The following is a 21,307-nucleotide window of genomic DNA, read 5'->3' as shown; positions in this document are numbered from 1 at the left end:
CCTCACCAGGGGGACGTACAGCCACCAGACAGCCTTGCGAAGAGCCACTTAACAGCACAGACATGTTCATTGTCCTAATACTATCATATTTTTTATCAGTTTGGATGGGACAACAGTATCAATAAACTCAACATATTTATGAGAGGATATATCTGTGATTTAAAACAACTTAAAAAAAATTACATAAACTGTGGGGGCTAGTATTCTAGGATGAGATTACTATAATGTGTTTGGGGGCAGTTGGACTCCCTGGAGAAAGGTTTGTACATGCTACTGGCCAAGACAAGACTTCAAATTACACAGACTTTACATGTTGGACCATCACAACGATTACCACACTGGTTAATATCCGCTTATGTTTTAAAGCTTAAAAACAGCTATTAGTATAAAAGTTATACTGGAAAAACACAATAGATTACATTAGTGGTTTTTATTTATTTATTTATAGTCATTCATTTTTCACACTTATCTAAAACTACAAGGAGTGTCATCTTAATTTATTTCAGTGCAGGTTAGCAAAATGTACAGAGCGGTTCTTTTACCCAGTAATGAGCATAAAACCACTCTATCTGTAAAGTCAATGTCCATCAATTGCATCTCATTTCCAAAAGGTAACAGGAATACATTATATGAACAAACTTTTTTGTTAAAGTTTGCAGATCTAAGTAGATGTTCTTGCTATTGCTGAAATATCAAAACGACACCATGATATTGTTCATATTCCATGATGAAACAATAGATTGGCTTACCACTTTCCTCAGTACTGTAGTTGATAGGTTATGTTACTTACACTGACTGGAAGACATAATGTAAGAAAAAATAGTGTAAGGCACCACCACGCTGGAGAGATTAAGGTATCGTATGACAATGAAAATCAATACATTGAAAACCATCCTTTACCAACCTCTTTGTGTGGAGTTAAAGAAGCTCCTCCTTTTCCCACCCATGAGAATTGGTTCACTATACAAACTGACCATGAACTCCAGGTCTCCTCTTTGTGACCAATCAACTTCACATCTATTAAACTTGTTTTGAAGATTGGGTTGTGAATCACATTAACAAAAAAGAAACAGAAAAAAGCCTGACGTCAACCAGTGCAAACACGCTCCACGTTTTCAGTTTAAGAGCCAGTGTGTGTGCATTTGTTGCTGTTGAAACGTTGAAAAATAAAACCCTTAATTTTCATATAGGTACCAAGAGGTACTTCGATCACATAGTGTACGTTTAATCCAGAATCGTGACCACCTTCCTGAGGTGGTTCATTATTAGTTTCTTAAAGCAAAAGCAGAAGCTGTCGATTATGCAATGAACAGCAGGATCTTAAAACCAATTTTTTAAGCAGCAAGACCCAACATATCAGGGAACGGCTGGCTGTTTTGGTTTGGTGGGGAGGGTAACAGGGGTTGAGGCACCTCAAATCTATCCAACACTACAGCTAATTTCCCACATAATGGGTATTAGTGCTTTTATAAAAGGGAACAGTGATTAATAAATGAGTTTAGTAGGATGCCTGTTCTAAAACATTTCAGCATCTCGACTCTAAGGATGAGGCTGGGAAGATTGCTTCCCAGATTAACTGAACTGAATTAATACAACATTATTGTATATTTTGTAATCATAGAAAATATGATTCAATCTTTTGAAACAAAAGTACATTTCAGCATTGAGTTTTTCCTTTTTTTATATACACCAGTACAGCATAACATGATGTTGAAGATATTAGCAGATCCCAAACACCACAGTATACAGTTTTAGAAGGACGTGGCGGGGGAGAATGAAAAAAGCTTAAGAATGACAATATGCTTTTCCTCTCCCGCTTGGTATTAACAAGCAGAAGGTCATCTCAGAGTTCAGGTTAACACAGCAGCTGGAGTTTATCCCTCGGCAGCAAACATCTCTCATTTTGATTACGTCTTTCGACATCAGCGAGATTCAATAATGATGAAAAAAAAAAAAGTCTAAAAAAAGTCAGGTTTGAAAGTAACTCCTACTTAATCTTTGATCGCAAAGTGAGAAGGCATCCTGTTTTGTGATACAATCTCTCAGTCATTTGCTTGGCGATGACAGGCAGTTCTTTCAAGCCCAGGTTTGATATATTGTGTAGAAAAGAAATTGTGCAGGTAATTTCCACTCCTCAACTCCCTGATAGGATAACTCTGTAATCTCTAAGTACAGTTCATCACACAAAACCAAGACATCAGCATTCCTCGCAGCTGCCCAAATCCAGCCTATCTTAAGGCAGCATCAGTAAAGTACCTCTTATAATGTACAAGCTGTACAAGAACACAGATTGCTTTGAAGAAATAAGTATTTGAACATACAAAAGTATTCAGGAATCGTTATGAAATATGCACCTCATGTCGTGTTGTATTTAAAGTGCCCTATAATATTGTTTTCTCTTTCACAGTACAGCCTTGCTAAGGGAGTTAACTTTTTTTTTTAAATAAACAAAAACCACACCTTATGTCTAAATTAAAACCTGATGCAGTCATTTAAAGAATAGTCGTATTGTACTCTTGGGTCATTAGATTTAAATGCTTGCTCCTGACGTTTTCCACAATGGTTTGTGATATACCCAACCTTCACCCTAAATAGAGGGAGAAAGAAACAATGATCAGTTCATGTATTTTATTAGCGATACTTATTAGTAACATGGACCCCTAATCCAGCTTCATTTTGTATCCAGGTTTGGGCAGGTTTTGCTTCTTTTACTTTCATTCAAAACATTTTAAAAATGTTTTCCCACTCTCTCAATAGCGTGCAGTATTGTCCCATACATACAATCTAATTTGCTGCTGGAATGACTTACCTCACTCTGAAAATATCTGGTGCACCACGCTGCCCCCGTCTCCGTGCGATGCCTCTCCTCGGCCCTCTGTCTCTCCTCTAACAGTCGCTTGTGTTCTGTTGCCTTCTCTATATCTCCCTCCCTCAAGGACTGGGTCACATGTTGCCACAGTCGCCTGCGTACAGGACGGCTTTATTAGTTCTTTACTTTTAACTTTTCTATTAGGCTTCATGGTTCACGCTTCTTGTACATTAATAAATATGTGTGGCTTGCAGATAGGATTAAAATGAGAAAGAAAGGAAAGTTCTCTTTAAGATTAAGCTCTGAAAGGAATCTCCAGGAAGCCAGTGACACACTATCTATATCTGACTGGAGTGCTGGAGTTTGTCAAAACAGTTCACTGTGTGATTCCAGTGTAAACACAGAAGCGGTGATGATGCACTCCAAAAAATCCATCTCCAATATCAGCTGCAGGCAGGTTCACATGACCTGAAACATTCCTCCTGTTCATGTGTAAATCCAAGTGAAAAACATGAATCTGGTTTATTTTACTCAAAAATAGCCTTTATGGCACTATCTTGCAATACAATGTTTAACATATGTAAGGTATAGTCCCTAATGGAAAACCTAATAACTGGCCAATTTGTTTTGTGCAAGATCTGATTCCCTGATCTGTATCAGTGGTAAGTGAACTTCTCACCTGGACTCGTAGGATCCCTGCTTCTCGTTGGGCCGCACCCTCTTCTTCGTCACTGGGAGTTTGGTGACGTCCACCACTTTGGTTTCACCGTTGCTGTAGGAGAATTCAAGGACGCCGTTCCATTCCCCCTGCACCCGACATGCCACTGTGTTGGTGGGATTGTGCTTCACTTCAGCTGTGACTCTGGGCAGAAAAACAGAAGTTTAAACATGGTTGGATGACTGTCAGCAATTGTTTAGCACTAGCAAAATAAAGACAATGAATGCAAAATGTGAACGTGTCATTGGATTCTATTGCTGAAATAACTAATGGCTAGCGGTACTTACTTGTGCAGTTTGCCCCCATAGAAGGGTTTGGTTTGGAAGGTAATGGCTGCAGAGTAGCCGGTCTTCGCACAGTTGACATTGACCTTCCCTCCCAGCTCCACCCAGGGCACTGTGAGTATGGAGCGAGCGTATGCACAGGGCAGGGTGAAGGTGTACTCCTCATCGTGCTCCTGCAGGCACAAGAGACCTGGGGAAAGAGCACTGCATTAACAATCCTGCACTGCAAGTATTATATACAAGTGCAATACGAAAGGACTGTAGGAGTCAAGTGGAGTCTATGATAAAAGTTTGTATGTTTAAGTGTTAATTATCATTAAGGGCAACCTGGAGAAGTAAGACACATTTACTTCCATTATTTTCTGTAACAGATACTGGTTACCAGTAACAATATCAAATATTGTTGGGAATTATGTTTATTTGGGATTACAAATATATTTTAAAAATAGAAAAAGAATAGCAAAAAGAGTATGTAATATTTTTTGGAACAAATATAATAATGGGAAGAAATGATTTGTTGATGACTTGTTTATTTACAATTGATATTTAACTTTTATAAATATGATGTCCAAATAAACCACTTAATTTTAACACTGTGATTGGTTTCAAATGTTGTTTGTTTTTCAGGTTGTGTTGCCTAATTGTGTTTATAAATAAAAATGAGTGGGAGAAGCTTTTTCTTTTTTTTGGACAATAACTGTTTAAATTGGAATGGTAGGAAATCCCCCAAAAAACTTTTTTTTTTTTTTTTTTATAAATTTAGTCGTTGACAATTATTTTTATTATTTTCTCCCAATTTAGAATGGCCAATTATTTTTTAAGCTTAGCTCACCGCTAACACCCCTGCGCTGACTCGGGAGGGCGAAGACGAACATGTGTGTCGTCAGCCGACCGCTTTTTTTTTCACACTGCGGACTCACCATGCAGCCACCCAAGAGCTACAGCGTCAGAGGACAACACAGCTCTCGGGCAGTTTACAGGCAAGCCCGCAGGTGCCCGGCCAGACTACAGGGGTCGCTGGTGCGCGGTGAGCCGAGGACACCCTGGCCGACCTAACCCTCCCACCCCCCGGGTGACGCTCAGCCAATTGTATGCTGCCCCCTGGGAGCTCCTGTCCACGGTCGGCTGTGGAATAGCCTGGACTCAAACTCGCAACGTCCAGGCTATAGAGCGCATCCTGCACTCCACGTGGAGCGCCTTTACTGGATGCGCCACTCGGGAGCCCCGTCAAAAAAAAAACATTTTAACCAAAAGATACAGATTTAGAATAAGAAGCAGCAATGTGGTCAAACACATTTGCTATGCTGCAAGAATTATAAACAAGAGAATTCACTGCACACAACAACACTGCTATGAACCTGGTCATAAGAAACCATCTCAATTTAAACTTTGGCCTGACTCAGGAGAGGCACCACAGTGGCTCAATGGCGAAGTTCCATTAACATTGCTACCATTACCATTACCGGTACCTCAGACACGCTGCTTTCACTACTGAACTAAGAGACAGACCAGGGGCTGTGAATTCCCAAATTACAGGGAACAGAAGAATAATGCTCCAACTAATAAATAGGCAAACAGAAATAGATTTCATGAGACACTCAGCGATGGGTAATGTGTAGTGTGTGGATTGTGTTTGAAGAAACACTTTAAAATAAGTACTTTATCTATTATCTGTGGAACATCTTGCGATGAGGTCTGCAGTCTCTAGTCTCATATTATTGTTTTAGAGGTTTGTGATGACAATGCCAAGCCTGTGGTACAGGTACTATACATATGTGGCAGTTCCACTGCACATGACCAGGTCCACATGGGCTGAGGGGGAAGCTAGTAGTAGGCTGCACTCCTCCCATTAGCAAGTAAGAAGCCAACCCTCAAATGTAGACAGTGTTTATTTGTTCTGAACTGCTAGTTGAAGTTCATTGTGCAGTGCCCAGTCTCATGAGCATGTTGGAAGCAGTCCGCATACATGTGAATAAAGAGAAAGAAATCCATGTGCAGATGCCAATTGGGGGTAACTGGTGAATTCACCATCAATCTGCAAATGAAAGAGAGGTATAAAACGAGACTGGGAAAGAGAATCAGGGCAGTAGGAGAGCTGTACTCCAAGATTATTGCGAATCACAGCCTGTAAAACCAGCTGCAGGTACTCCAAAATTAGTGTTAATCTGGGTCTGTGAAACCAGCTGCAGGTACTCCAAGATTAGTGTTAATCTGGGTCTGTGAAACCAGCTGCAGGTACTCCAAGATTAATGTTAATCTGGTCTGTGAAACCAGATGTTTGTTTAACTGTGGTACTGTAAAGTAAAGGCTCATGACTATCTGCTTTATCTCTGATGCATTTTCTACTACTAGAACAATACAGCCAATTAAAAGTTTAACATCCAGGCTTGGAAACCCAAACTCTTGCATTCTTACCTTCCCCGATCATGGAAACTCCTATAGACATTCCCATGAACTTGCTCTTCGTCCACACATGGGTGTTTACACACATCCTCCTCTCCGCACACTCTGCATAAAACCCGGAAACAGGGGGATGATGGGACACCTGCTCTGCCACAAAGCGGACGTGATAAGAGTCTGAGGACTCCTTCCCCCCCTCCAAGCCAACCTTGTTCAGGCTACCCTGGGACGACAAGGGGCTGCCCTTGTGGGAGGGGACCCTCCAGGAGCAGTGGAAAGTCTCCCCGATGATGGGGTTGTAGGGTTTCTTAGCGATGGCCCCCTTGCGCCCTTCATGGAAGGATGTGAGGTAATACTCCACGAAGCGGATCATCCGGTCCTCAGGGTTAGCCCCATCAGTAATGGTGACAAACAGATCCGGATGGGACATAAAATCTGCATACATTTCAAGCAGGGAACGCTTCTCCAGGATGAAGGTAGGAAGAACCACCTGGGATCACAAAATAGAAATGTCAAATGTTTTCATAATCAAAGCACAACCAAACAGTTTGTACATACACCACTGAAAATAAACTGTTTGCAGTTATCTTTTAAATAAAAAGCAATGATAATATTGTGCAGTGCCATGTTTGATGCTGAACTAGAGACAGTAACCTTGGTAACCACCTTGGTAAATTAGATTAGATCTCTGTATCATGTTTTTAAACAGTCCATCTGCAGAGGGGTTTCAATATACTGAATGTTAATTAGTGTATTGATGTTCAAAGATTACGTCCTGTTTGTCCTGGAGCTACAAAAGTTCCTTCTCTTCTATGTGTGAAGAGCGACACTGGTTTAGTAAAATGAACTCCCTCTGCTCACCTCGTCCCAATTGGACCGATCACCTGATCCTCGCTTCGATTACTTACTCTCGTCAAATCCATGCCAAGCTTGAGCTGGGACAGCAGGTGTAAGATGATGCTGCGCTCTTCCTCGATGGGCCCCAGTTCATCCACCTTCTCAACAAAGGAATCCATGACCTCATCTTCTGGATCTATGTCCTCGTGTTCCTGTGAGAAATACCAGGATTTCTTTGGATTATGTTTTGTCTAAACCCAGGAATTGAATACAAAGCCCCAGGGAAAGGAAGGTCCTGCTCCCCTGTTGGCCTGAATTGAGAAGCATCACAGACACTGCTTTATGGCTTTATAACCACTCCTGGTGACATCATAATCACCTTTGTTTGCCGGCAGCCTCATTTGAAAACTTTGACAGGCTGTATCGCATAAGCAGGTGATTTAGTAGGATTTTCTTATCCCAGGCCATATCTTATTCTGATAAGAAAATTAACTATCTGAGGAGGATCTTACTGGCTCTAGCTAGGTTTGCATTGTTCTTTTGGAACATACAGTACATTAAAGTTTGAAATCGCTTCAGAATTTCCCCAGTCATGAATGGTGTCAAATTACAAGACCTGTAGGGTATTTATATACTTACATAATTGCTCAAAAAAAACAAGCAGTGCACTGGAGTACAGATCCGTACTGTTTTTCTGCTGAGCAGTACATTAAACTTCCCATTTAACACAACCCTACGTGAAGACCTTTAAACAAGTGACAACGTTCCTCTAGGTAATAGCTTCTACAGCCTCTACAAAGGCTGCTTCTGATCGGTGATGTTGCTTCATTATATTGTACTATGACAATTCCTCTGACAAACACACCCAGCCCGTATTATTACTATTGGTGCAAACTAGCACTTGATCAAATAACCCAACAATGTCTTCAAATCTCTGTGCTGGACCAGTAGGCCTTTCCTGACAACACACGTGTTCATTGTTTTCCTTTTCAAAGATAAGCCTATCCTTGTTATACATTTTCAGTGCACCAATGTCAACCTTACCTATTCTGGCATGTGTGAACAAAGCTACCTTATAGTTATAACAACTCGGAAACTCAGCCCAGACTCCTCAGAGCTATCGCTTGTGCATTCCTGTTGTTCTCCCTTCGCGCTGAGACTGCCAAATTAAGAGGCAACTGCAGAGGCTTGTGATCTGGTCTCCTGGCAACAATACCATTTTAACTGGGATTGCCCTAAAAGCACCACACACGATACCACAATTTACATTAGATAAAACTTTTTTTGTCATTAAAATTTATATTGTGAGAAAGATTCAAAAGGAAGGATTCTTATTAAAACAAAAAATAAAATAAATAAATAATAAAAACAACAACTCGAATACAGAATGCAACCAAATCAATACTAAGTTCAGCATACTGATTGTCTTTTTTCTTTACAATATGTAACTCAGATACACCTAAGAAACTAAGAAATGTGACTAAGAACCTGGAGCTGGTCCCACACCATAAATTAGAACCCGACAAGAACAGGAAAAGTACAGTAGACGTTGCAAAACACTCAGTCTGCCAACACCCTAAATAGAGATGCTAGCTTTGAGAAAGCAAGATACATGGCTAAAACTAAGGAAGTTTAATATGGATTATATGTCTTTCAAACAATGTATTACAAGGTCCAATAAAACAACTTTAGTTATTCCTATGATTTTTATTCCATTTACATTAGCAATGCAAGTTATTCTGGTGCTTGCTAGTCTTGGACATTCCTGAGCTTGCCCCTTATCACAGAGGAAAATGAAGCTCATAGTGAAAACCTAGAATGGATCACACTGCTATACAACCTACTGCTAGCAGGATAAAATGTATCACTAACTGTATCACTAACTGTTCAGATATATTTTGATCACAATGCTGGTAATAATCTACCAGTAGATATTAAACAGGAACGTAGGAAAAAAATCCCAACAGTGGCTCTCTAACCTTTACTTGTTTCACCATTTTAAATGCTGATTTTTAACCCTATAGGCCTGGGAGCAGCTATGTATTTTAATCTGGTACATAGTGAAGAAACAAAAAAACAGCCCTGCAGATGCAAGTAAAAACATAAACCGGATTAGTACCGAGAGACTTTAACAAAGACCTACCACACTTAAGTGGCAGGGCTCCGGGCTGATCTGGACCATGCAGTTGTCTGGCAACTTGCTGCTCTCCCGGGTGGAGAAGCTCTGGAGGGTGTTTCCATTCTTCAGGTGATCCGACAGAGGCAGCTTGGGCTCCAGCCACTCGATGGTCGCCCCTGAAACGAACGGAAGTTTAGGCTCCAACTTGCTCATGCTCTGCCCCTAAACCCTAGCACTGAACAACCGTCTAAAGTGTAAGAGCTTGTAATTTCACCCTGCACATCTGCCAAAACATCAGAGGCAGCGGTTTAACCTGAAAGTGAAGACACGGAATGATGGGAAAAAAAAAAAAAAAAAAAAAAAAAAAAGCAGCAGCATTGTGCCCCGCCCAGATTCAAACCAATACAGCACCCGATTGGTTAAACACATTTAATTCATGCAAATAGAGCTCCATGAAATATGAACAGGAGTAACCAGATCCTGAAAGACACCCAGCTCTGGCTGACAGTGAATAAACAGTGCTTTTTCAGAACTTATTTAACTGTTCCATGCCCAAATCTATTACTGCTTTCCTTCGGTTTAGGAGCAAGGAAAAGTTGAAGTGTTACTTGGTACAGACAGGAGGAATATACAATGTGAGCTGTATCATAAGACATTGGTAGGTCGCTAGTGAATTCAGTAATTGTTCATAAAAAGGGGATACCAAACAAAAATATTGTGCCCAAATTAAACCTGAATATTTAAGCACTAAATATCATGCAAATAAAGAAATTTCTGCCAAAAAACCCAACGCCTTATTAGATTCAGTTAAAGTAAGAATGAGTGGTTGCTGAATTAATAATAGCACCCTTCACTGTTTAATGGCAGAAAGGCCGGGGTACAATTTGGAAAGCTGTGAACCTGTTCGTTAAACGGCTCCCAGTGTCTGGTTACTGCAGCTAGCCTATCAAGGTGGATAAGATTCCTCATTAATTATAAAGAAATATTCCGCTCCCTGCTTCAAAGCCGGTACTACACAGAGCCCCAGAAACCTCAAAGACCAAGCAAATCAAAAGCCATCTTATTAACAGTCTGTCATTTTAGCCTTGAATAAAACAGTATATGTTTTATACAGTTCAGCTTCAGGCACCAGAAAAAGGAGGGCTGCAAAGGCTCATCATAGAATCACTTTAAAGCACAAGTCTGTCCAGGTGTGCCTTTCTCTTTAGAGGCTGGAAATCAAAATGCACAACAAACAACAACAACAAAAGATATTCTCATAGGCTCCCCTGGGAAATCATACAGGTTTAGGTTAATGCGACAGCGCTCCACAGGTTATCATGTGGGCCACATCATGTATACTTGACAGCGGCCCTTAAAAGGGTTAAACTAAATAAATGAAAACCGTGATAATAAATTAGACTGAAATAACATTAAAGGGCACATAAGGACCTTTTTATTTTATTGTGTTACATGTTCCCATGTGTTGCTACAACTGTTTACGTAAGGTGTGTGTATTGTTTTAATTATTATTATTTTTTACATTTTGACCACTTTTTTAAAGTTTTAAATTGCATTCCCAGATGGATTTACCAGTGAGCAGGAGGATGATGGGAAATGTAGTTCTGAGAGGTCCATGAGGGTACATGGGAAGCCAAAATGTAAAAAAAATAAAAAATAAATAAAACAATACACACACCTTATGTAAACAGTTGTAGCAACACATGGGAACCTGTAACAAAATAAAATAATAAGGTCTTGCGCCCTTTAAGCAGTGTCACATCTAGCTACACACTACAGTGTGATGCAGGCCCATTCTCACCTGGGATTGGGCACTTCTGCTGGGCTGCTTGCTGGAGCTGTAGAATGTGGAAGCAGTCATTGAGGCAGTTCATGGTTGCCGTCGATGTGGCTTTGAGCAGGAGCAGGTCCCGGTCCAGGGGAGCCAGCCCACCAGAGGCAGGCAGGCTCTCTATGGTCTGGATCAGGTCCCTGTGCTGCCCTTCAGCCTGGGTCATCATCTGCAAACACAAGAGGGGGAGAAGAAGCATTACTAAAACACATGTCTCAAGTACAGAGAGGAGTTATTCTGCAAAGAAGATTTGAGACAAAAAACAAATTAATTAATCAATCAGTACCACATATCGAACAGCGCCTAATTCAGCGTTAGTAAAATATGGTACTCAATAATAAAAATAAAGTATTGTACAAGCTTATAATGTTGTTTAATTAAAACATAAATTGTACTGAGCTAAAGCAGACTGCAAGAATGGTTTTAAGATCAATTTAACATCTTTAATTTATTAAACATGTAAATAAATAAATAAAATATGGGACCTAGTGAACACACATGTGAGTAAAGTACATTTTAGTCTCCCTGCCCAACCCTGAAAAGAATCTAACAAAAGGCACAGCAATGTAACAAAAGCCCTTGGTAACATCTTGCAGGTGGGACGGATCGCTATACAAATGACACATGAGAACTCAGGGGTCATGACCTCTGTCAAGTCTGTTCTATAAAAACATAATCGTTCTACAGAGCAGCACATTGACCCGGATGAATGATAAACCGAGTCCAGGATGATCTGTGCCTGGATAAACTCATTCAACAACATGTATGCAGAAGGGAACAGTTTCCACCTCCTGTTTATTTCACTATTAAAACAGATGAGAAACAGATCCATGGGATTACCAATATAAAAGCACAAATGCATCCGGACTACACTTAAGTACAAAAAACATACACATGGCAAAACCTGAATTAGTACTAAATCTATGAAGGGAGAGATTTCCAAAACTGAAGGCTCAACAAAGGGCGATCCAAGTACAGTAATTATACAGAAATCAATATACAACATCATCCCTTACATTTCTTATTTGCTGTAATGAAATACTATATATTGTGGCCAGAGAAGGCGCCTTTGTACATGGTTTGTAAATGGTGAACCAGGTGTAAATACTTAATTTTGTTGTACCTTCTTTTTCAAAGGCTACAATAACCATTTCGTCCCTTGAGTGATATGTATTTCTATACATACCTTCAAATGCACTGCTCCAAGCATCCATTTTTTAAGTCGCCAATTATGTTTTGTATTTTCAACGATCCCCAATTTGGTTATGCCCAATTGTTGCGTTTTACTGAACTGCAGAATCTCAGGACAGATTGTACCAATTTTACACTGACATGGTTGATTCACACAGGAGTAAAAAGACACAGGACGCCTGAGTCTCCCAGCACCTCTGAGAAAATTGCCTGGGATAAAAAGAAAGGGATGGTTCGCATGGGACTAAAAAATGTTTTCGAAAAGGGCTTTAGATGTGAATAAAAATATTAGGAAAAAATAATTAAATGATATATGTGTATCACACACACACACACGGTGCCTAAAAAAAATACTAGACAGGGTACGAGGGAAAATGGCAGGTTTATGATAGCCTGACTGCTTGTGTAAAACACTGACCTCCCGCACAGCCATCAAGTGGTCTGGCTGCAGGGCCCTCCTGCTCGAGGAGGACGATCCTTTGTGTTGCAACACGTTGAAGAAGGAGGCAGCGTTCTGACTGGCTCTCCTCTGTAAAAGGGGGGAACCACTGCTGCTCTGCGATGCCATTGAGAAACTCCGAGATTTCAGAGGGGGATTAATCTACCAAGAGAAAATAAATAAAATCAAATGAGATTTGAATCTTACTCACACATTATATATATATATATGTATGTGGTCTGCTTTCTTAGTGTACAATAGAGGTGCAAGTTTTATGGGCGTCACTAAATATTTAACTGATTAAGACCTTCATCAGTCCCCCAAAAGCAATCTATAAACAACGGTCCAATTTTCTAAAGACAGTCGCTGTAATTTTAACATTGACCACTAGAGGAGAGTGCTGCATGACATGGCACCTACAGTACTTTGTGTTCAAAACCTTTAACCCTTTCCTGCATGAAACACTGTACATAGCTGGAAAGAAAAGTAGTTTTGGGGACACAATACATTTATTTTTCATCGACAATTTTTAAAAAAATTCCCCATTTCTTTATACGTGGAAAAATGGCATCCTCATATGAGCTCAAGAATTTGCGTCTTCCATATAAACACTAGAAGAGTTTGTTATATCCGTCACAATATAAGGCCGCCATGCATAACAGGGGTAAGTAATATCTGAACATTTTTAAACAGATTAACTACATTATTTGTGTGCTCCTATGAAGAAAACTAAATGTACCACTTAAAGAGAATTTTGGCACACGCATACCTTGCCTAGGGCCTCTGTGTGATGCTGTGTGCAGATCTGCAACCTGCTAACCCAGTGCTGTCGTTCTTTTGCATCTGTACCTGTAAAGCAAACCATAACAGGAACCAGTTACTGTAACTGCTGCTACTGAAAAAAAAAAGAACCAGACTGGGTTGGCATAAAAGTTTATACATTAAATATCAAACTCAGTTTAAATCAACAGAATCTAGCAATAAAACAGCCCGATCGAGATGCACTATCCTGTTTCTAGTTGAAACGGCTTGACCGTCAATGAGCCAGTCCAGAGAGTCTAGCCCAGATCTCCTGGTTCAAACCACCTTCTACCTCCAAGCCTCCTCTCTCCTCCCTGGCCTGAGAGGAGCCCTCCACACCGCTACCTCTCAGTTTGTACTGCTCCCCGCTGATGGCGTTGACGGTGAAGGTGTGCGAGTCCTCATCGCTGGGGGAGATGACAGCCCCGGCCAGCGGCAATGTCCCCCGGGGCTTCTGAGCTCTGGACTGCTCATTCACAAAGTACTCCAGCATCCCCGCCTCATTGTTCAAGACGAAAAATCTGCACAACAGCATCATCAAAAACAGCACTCTTTCAGAGCTCAAAATAACTGTCCTAGGCTAACTGAATAGACTTAGTGTCTAATACTAAACAAATACATTATATACAATAATAAAAAAAATATTACATCACATAGTTTTTAGAAAAACAATTGCAAACTTTATAAAAAAAAAAAAAAGGTAGGGAGACAGAAATGATAAAGTACAGGACAGTCCTTAATATAATCTCCTTCACATCCAGATCACTTTCCATTTACTATGCTGAGTCAATGATAGATATAAGTCAAGAAGGCGGGCCATTGCCCAGCAGCCCTGAGAAATGTATTTATTATTATTTTTGTTGTAGGTTTTATTTTTTTAATGGGAAAAGTGTAAAGTCAACATGAATAGATTAACCATTTCCAGTGTTTATTGGCTATCCACCGATTCAATTTTTTGGTATCGGGGGTGTTTTATCGGTTAAAACCGAAAATCAGAAGCCCTAACTATAATCCCATTCCAACGAATTCAGAGCATCTGGAATCTGCCCATATTGACATTCCCTTTAAATCCAGAACTGTCCTTCTAAAGCACAGCTGATCGATGGTAAAACACTGTCTGTTCCACAGAGCTAAGCTTAGAAATGAGAGACACGGCACTAAAAGTGAATACTATTGATCAGCTTCTTTCATCCCGCTCAGTGGTGCATCAAACTTACCGATACTGCCAGCCCGTGACGAGGTTGGTGTATTTCATCAGGTAGCCACAGATGTTCTCCATGTGATCACTACGAAGAATACAATACAATAAAAATTGCAAATCAAGATTATGATCAGTATAAAATGTTAATGCCACATTTTTGTCACCCTTTCATAATAGAGATAGTTCTGGCTAATCCATGCTCAGAGTACTGGAATTCTGACAACTCAAACAATGCTGAGGACAAACAGGTTTTTGTGATTCAAAACTTACCTTTGACACTGCTGTGAGATCATTTAAAAATGCATATAAAACACAACAAGTTTCCTGTAACAAAGATAAAATAATATGTTGCTGCATTAGTTGGTACTGCCAATGCGCTGTTGCCAAGAAAACAAAGACTAATGTAAACAGTGGTTGAGCTTCAAGCTTGTTTTCCATTTTTTGGGCTTGTTTGAGCTTCAGTGTTTAGGGTAGTTACTGTAGTCAGCTCTTTAACACGTGTGGAATCTAACAAAGATTTTACACATTTAGCAAACTAAAACCTCCATGAGCAAAATCTCTGTGCACTGTAAAAACCAACATACCAGTGCAAAAACATTTAAAGGACAGTACCTGTAGCCCATTCACTACTTATCCTTCTAACCGTGTTACATTTAGACTTAACTGATGCTAATAATGTCAGTGCTGCTTCTAGGCTGGTAACATAATGTTTCAACTTTCACGGAGCTGAGAACCTTTTTCACTTTTTGATGTTAATATTAACTGTAGGTCACTGATTGTAGCTGGACCATTGGAGTGAGAAATCCTTAGCTCTCCGTATTTAACAAACACACAAAACCACAGTGAACAGTGCAGTCTAGTGGTTATAACTAAACACTGTCTTGCTATGTGAACCTGGGACTGTAATATTAATATAACAACTGCTAACAATTGATTATTTTTAATTACATAAATAAATAAATAAAAGGATAATTTACATGCTTACTGTATCACCTAAAATACTTAGCCTACTTAGTTTTTATTTTTTTAGGATTGATCTCAATGAAATTTGATTCCATCAGTCAGGCTATTTTAGTTTGAAATGTTGTTTCTGATAATCCCAGCTAAACTCTCAGTAACTGTAAGATAATTTTCACTGATCAGGTACTGCTACAGTCCAGGGTGCCCCCAAAAATAACCTTCAACTTTTAAAAACCAGTGCTGTTTACAATACAAAGATCAACAGCAGGATGAAGCCCATACAGTTAGTGAAACTCAGAACCCCACGTGATCTGTCCAAATGATCAAACAGACATTACAGAGAGATGCATTAAAGCTGGGTCTATTTGCTATACTAGTGGCCTTCAACCCTACTGTAACCCTACCATTTTAAATCTATTGGGGTTCTAAACCCTGGATCCTAAAATACAAGGATCAAATCTGTTTCTTGACAACTGTGAAACATATTTGCGTCTCTTGAAGTCTCTGATTTCAAATATAATCAGGTTAGCAGAGCGAGATATCCAATTCCAGACTGCAACTGTGTCAGTCCTAATTTTATATTCAGTTTTTATCTTGCTGATAGAAAGAAAGCATTAGCTTACTGTACACTGCAGTCTCCGTCTGCTTTTTTGACATTATGTTCCTAAACCTGAAATGTGCAGAAAATGTGTTCTCTTTGAAAATCACCTTCATGCCTTTAAATACCAATATCACAACTGTTGAAATTAACAAATAAAAACAAAATAATACAATTCAAGCCTGCCTACAACCTATTGTAATGTTGATGTAGTCTGTTTCAGTAAAATGTTAGCCTTTTTGGGTCTCCTAATAACCTGCCAGTTATATTCATGGCTCCAGGGAAGGATCCAGTTACAAAGTGTACAGTAATGCGATCCGCAAAGCTCCATGCAATGTTAGCCATGCCTGCAATATCATTCAATCTGCTAAAGCGTAAGCAGAGTTTGAAAGTGACTGCGCACCAAGGTATATCATTTCAAGACCAAGCAGATAGAATAAGCTGGCGCACCAGACAAGACTGGAAAAAAAAAAAAAAAACAGTTGAGCCATGCTCCATTCTCTGAAAAGTTTATTTCCCAAAAGTATGTAAGTCACCCTGCTGCTCATGAAAGGTGTTGTACTATTGTATTGTGCTGCAATGGGAGCTGCTGTGCACTGCATTGTCTCGGTACATCAGCATGCTTGCCATGGACCACCCTCTTATAGAGAGCTGTCCAGTCCCCATCCTTAGCTTTCTTTTTGAGACTTCCTGAAAACCATCAAATGCTTTTACTTTTGACATTTGAAATGGATTTGATCCCAGGCCTTTAGTGTTTAGAATGTGTAAAAAGCTTCAAAAGCATCATGTAGGGAATGCTCGGTAGAGTGGGTGGCATCCATTATCAGAGATCTGAGCCAGAACTTTGCACTTTTGGAGATAAGGCTCAGGTACTGATTGCACCATGGAAGCATCGACTCAGCCATAGCTTCAGTTCCCTGTCAAGAGAATACAACACTCTCTGGTCCATCAAGTTTACCAATGTATTTTTACTTACGTTACCACAGGATGGTGTTTCCCTGGCAAAAAAAGAGATGGTACTTATTCTCTGTGTTACTCTCAGTTAGAGAATGTTTTGAAACTGGAGAAAAATACTTGCCTTTGTCCAGCTCAGTTTAATGAAGGTGGCCCTATTAGTGGTTATTGACATTTTCTCCAGATTTCCACAAAGCGGTTTGTGCTGCATGTCTGGGATTATGATAGATTTGTGTAAATAGTGTGCGGGGGAATGCAATGTTGGCAGGGATGGGGTTAAATCTGTCCCTGCCAGCAATCACAGGTGTGGCCATTCCCCAATTAGGTAATTGATGCTAACTGGGGAGTGGCCACATGTATATAAGGAAGGAGAAATCCTTTGTCTGGTGGGGGGTGTTAGAAGAGTGTTTTGGTGCGTTACTTTAGACTACATGTAGTGAAGGCGACTGCCCAGCCTACAGCCAGTTAGTCATTTGTTTAAATCTTTATTCTCAAACAGCCAACTTCCCAACGTTTCTGTATGTTTAGCATACCTTTGTCAAGAGAAAGTGTGTTTGAAAACAATCACTGGAGGTATTTATAGGTTTTTGATGCCATGGTGTAATAGTATATATATATATACTATATATAAAATATATTGAATTTCTCCAAGGTATGCCTGGAAGTGGTTCAGATGCTTTGTAATAACAAAAGCTTTTAGTGCTGGCAAGATAAAGCCTACTCTGATACTGTAAAATAACACAGAGCTAAGGAATCCTTCCATCACCCATATACTTACAGCAGTCAGTAGTACCATTAAAGCTTAATGTTTCTGAACGTTTGGTGCATTTTATTGCTTCCTTCATTTTACTGTCATGGGAGTAATTGAAAACTAGTTGTTTTTTTACCTTTATAAAACCCACCACACTTAAACCAGATAACTGATTTTCAACATAAAAGTAACTGCTAATTATTGGCTAATATATCTCTTTACCCTAGAGGTAGGACTAACTCATTTTTTGAAGAAATTCAAAAACACAAGGTTGAAGTTCAAATCAATACATTTTGCACAGGACTACAGGCTTTTCAGGAACCATGACCTTCATAAGTGTGACAGTAGTCTGTACATTCTCAGTCCCTAACCACAAAACAACAGTTTCACTGAACCGGTCTGATAGGTAACAGCACTGTGATCCAGCTTCACTTGATACTCTACTGCTGTCCTCAAAACACGTGGGCATGACAATGCAAGAGATTTACATGCAGTCCTTTGCACTGGTCGCTCATCAAGTAACTTCCTCCTCAAATCTAAGTTGGTGAGACCCAAAATTGGTTTGATCTCGATCGGCTGCTGATGGAATCGAACTGATATCAGATTGCTTTGAAGTCTGTCCCACTGGCAGGTGGAAACGCGGCATAAGATGACAAGGTTCCCAATTCGAGCCCACTGGGTCAATATAATCGGGGCAAGACTTTAACCAGAACAATAGGCAAGAAACACTTCAAAAACGGATCCACGTCAATCAACTGGCAGTACTGTAAAAGTCAATTAATCCACGTCCAACCAATTGCTCAACAATCAGTCTGGTCAATCTAGGTACCTAACCTACTGTAGAACGGTCTGGTTGTAAATCTGTCAAAGAAGAAAGCATGTGTGTCTTGCCAACCAATAGCTCCTTTTAAAAAGAAAAATCTACCATGTAGTTTAAAAAGTCCTTGTCCAGACTCTGTTACAAAAGAATGCCAATACTACCAGGTCGCTATACTGTAGCAGATACCTTGGCTCCCACTGCAATAACTGCTTCCCAAATCATCTTCATTCAATCACCTCACTGCACACAGTAGGTGCTTGGATGGAAAATTATGTGCATTCACGATCAACTCCAAGTGCAAATGGAATCACAAGCAAAAAGTACACTCAACAATAATTCTGCAACATGTCTCAGTAAATCACAGGACCAGTTCACCAGATTGCTATGCACGCTTTCTTTTCTTATAATTTGAATCAAATCACCCATGTCTTGAATTCAAGGTTACAATGCAATTGCACACGGTTGTTTCCTACCCCCAGTTACATAATTCGTTTATGCAACTCAAGTATTAAAGGTCTGTAAACAGTAAACAGTGCCGTACATGCGGTATACAGGACACCCTGGTTTGTATAGAGTAGAAACAAACAGTTAAAACGGGCGTATTATGTACGCACACATTTTATTTATATATATATATATATATATATATATATATATATATATATATATATATATATATATATATATTGCAGAATATTCATTTTTGTGTTGTTAATACCGCCAATACCGTTTATAATGAATGACCAAGAACTGTCTGTTTGTCTTGTACTTGAGTTAAATTGTAAATTATTACAAAAAAAAAAAAGTGTGGAGGTTTAGACTGTCCGTATCAGTGGTGTATTACTGCTATCCCCATTAAACTCTGCACGGTGGCAGTCTGGCTACACAGACACAGCGGGTCATTTTTCCAGTACGTTCTTGTCAGTCACATTGCACTTAGTTCAATCAGCAACACTATCGTGGTTTTTGAATATTACGAGTCTCCTTCGGTGCAATTCTATGCGTATTTTCACCTTGAATCTTCGCCTATCTCTTAATTGAATTTTAAATATCTGATACTTCTTTACAAAAGAAGTGCTCAGCTGATCGCCGAGCAGATGAGGTGGGGAGGTGGGGAGGTGGGGTCCTATGTGCAACATTTTAGTTTCTGCACTCGTGTGCAATAAAAAATAAAGTCAGTAGCGGAATATGACAGCAGTCTGTTTCTAATATAAGCCAGTACATGAATCTGATTTTAACTGCAGTTCAAAATTGTGAGGTTGACCTCGCGCACGACTAGTAAGCGTTCCAGTTTTTGGGGATGTGAAACTGTTGCATTTTAACAAAACAAAGCGCAGGCCAATTCCAGTCTCACCTGTACTGCCAGTCTTTTGAGTTCCCCTTCACAGCGGCAGGAGTCTTACTTTGGTTGTAAAGCTCCTGCTTTCCCTCGCTTTCAGAGACTGACACTGCTGTCGTTTCGGCTTGCATCATCCCCGACTAAACTCCCAGATCCCCCCAGAGAAAGTGATGGGGTCTGTGCGGTGTCGCACAGTTACAAGCACTGGCGGGGCCTCGCCTCTTCCTCAAGCCTCCACAGTGTGTCAACGACTGAAAAGGTACAGAAATAAAGTAGAACAACTCATCATGCTGCACCGTGCTAGAAAAGCTGCTTCTTCAACACAGTATAAGCCAGGAATTATGTCAGAATCCCGTCACTGTTTACAGTGAGAAGCACCCTACTCTCTCATCCCTCCATGAAAATGACTCGAAAAAGATTCACCGAATCACGTGATTTTGCATTAAGGGCAAATGATCACTTCCTATGTCAGCTGTTTGAGGGCGGAAAAGTTTTTTGGTGTGCTGGTACAGTCAAAGATATTCTATATCATGGACTGTATATAGAATATCTTTGGTAGAGTTTAGTCTGTCATCGAAAGCTATATGAAAGTTGTTGTGTGAAATGTAACAGCCATATTACATTGATAATTACAAAAATATAGACGTAAAATCAATACAATTGTGTTCACTACAACTGTATTCATTAAGGTGGTTGTATTTTACATTTTTTTTTGTGAATTAAAAAAGCAGCAGGGGTTCCCATTACCTGTGAACAAAAATACTGTTGTTAAAGGACGCTGTGTATTATGGAACGCATGCATCATGTAACTGCAGACTGTAGATGGTTCTGTAATAACTATCCAGATGCTGCTGTGAGAAATAATGACGTCACAACACTATCCTGCAAGGGTAATCATCACAGTGCAGTGCTAATATTATTTGGTATAATTTTGCCTAGTTCAAGTAAACAAATTATTACCGAAATGCCTTAATCCGTGTGTTCTGTAACCTACTACATTTTTTAAAATATAAATCTTACAACACGTTTTAATTGTGACAGCACTACTGTAGGGTACCCTACCATCCGTGTGCCCACTTACAGTATGCTTTTTCTATAGGATTGTCTGTCAAAGGAAATTTAATTTAATTAATTAAGCAAAACATGATAAAAAAAAGCTATATGTTGCTCTTGATGTACACATTTAATCAAGGTATAATAATCTCTGTATACATTTAATCAAGGTATAATAATAATAATAATAATAATAATAATA

At 39.7% G+C, this 21,307-nt stretch overlaps 1 protein-coding gene across 1 annotated transcript; it reads right to left on the bottom strand.

Moving 5' to 3' along the window:
• Positions 1 to 424: 424 nt before the first annotated feature.
• LOC117408441 (oxysterol-binding protein-related protein 11) lies at positions 425 to 20,487 on the bottom strand. Its single transcript, XM_034013434.3, has 13 exons — positions 20,068 to 20,487; positions 14,647 to 14,715; positions 13,775 to 13,950; positions 13,398 to 13,477; positions 12,608 to 12,790; positions 10,969 to 11,167; positions 9,192 to 9,343; positions 7,120 to 7,260; positions 6,227 to 6,701; positions 3,815 to 4,001; positions 3,489 to 3,671; positions 2,810 to 2,963; positions 425 to 2,587 (listed from the first exon to the last, which is right to left on the bottom strand). Exons 1-13 carry the CDS (start codon positions 20,184 to 20,186, stop codon positions 2,531 to 2,533), a joined length of 2,175 nt encoding a protein of 724 aa, XP_033869325.3. The 5' UTR covers positions 20,187 to 20,487; the 3' UTR covers positions 425 to 2,530.
• Positions 20,488 to 21,307: the final 820 nt, after the last annotated feature.

Source organism: Acipenser ruthenus, chromosome 10 (genome assembly GCF_902713425.1).
Source record: "Acipenser ruthenus chromosome 10, fAciRut3.2 maternal haplotype, whole genome shotgun sequence".
NCBI classification, from domain to species: domain Eukaryota; kingdom Metazoa; phylum Chordata; class Actinopteri; order Acipenseriformes; family Acipenseridae; genus Acipenser; species Acipenser ruthenus.
The sequence above is the reverse complement of the archived record's forward strand: the minus strand, read 5'-3'. Positions and strand labels throughout refer to the sequence as shown.

Coding starts and splice junctions, on each gene's coding strand:
- LOC117408441 (XM_034013434.3), bottom strand. CDS start 20,186: ATGATGCAAGCCGAAACGACAGCAGTGTCAGTCTCTGAAAGCGAGGGA. Junction 6,702..7,119: donor TTGGCATGGATTTGACGAGA/GTAAGTAATCGA, acceptor TTGTGATCCCAG/GTGGTTCTTCCTACCTTCAT. Junction 2,964..3,488: donor CAGGGATCCTACGAGTCCAG/GTGAGAAGTTCA, acceptor TCCTGTACGCAG/GCGACTGTGGCAACATGTGA.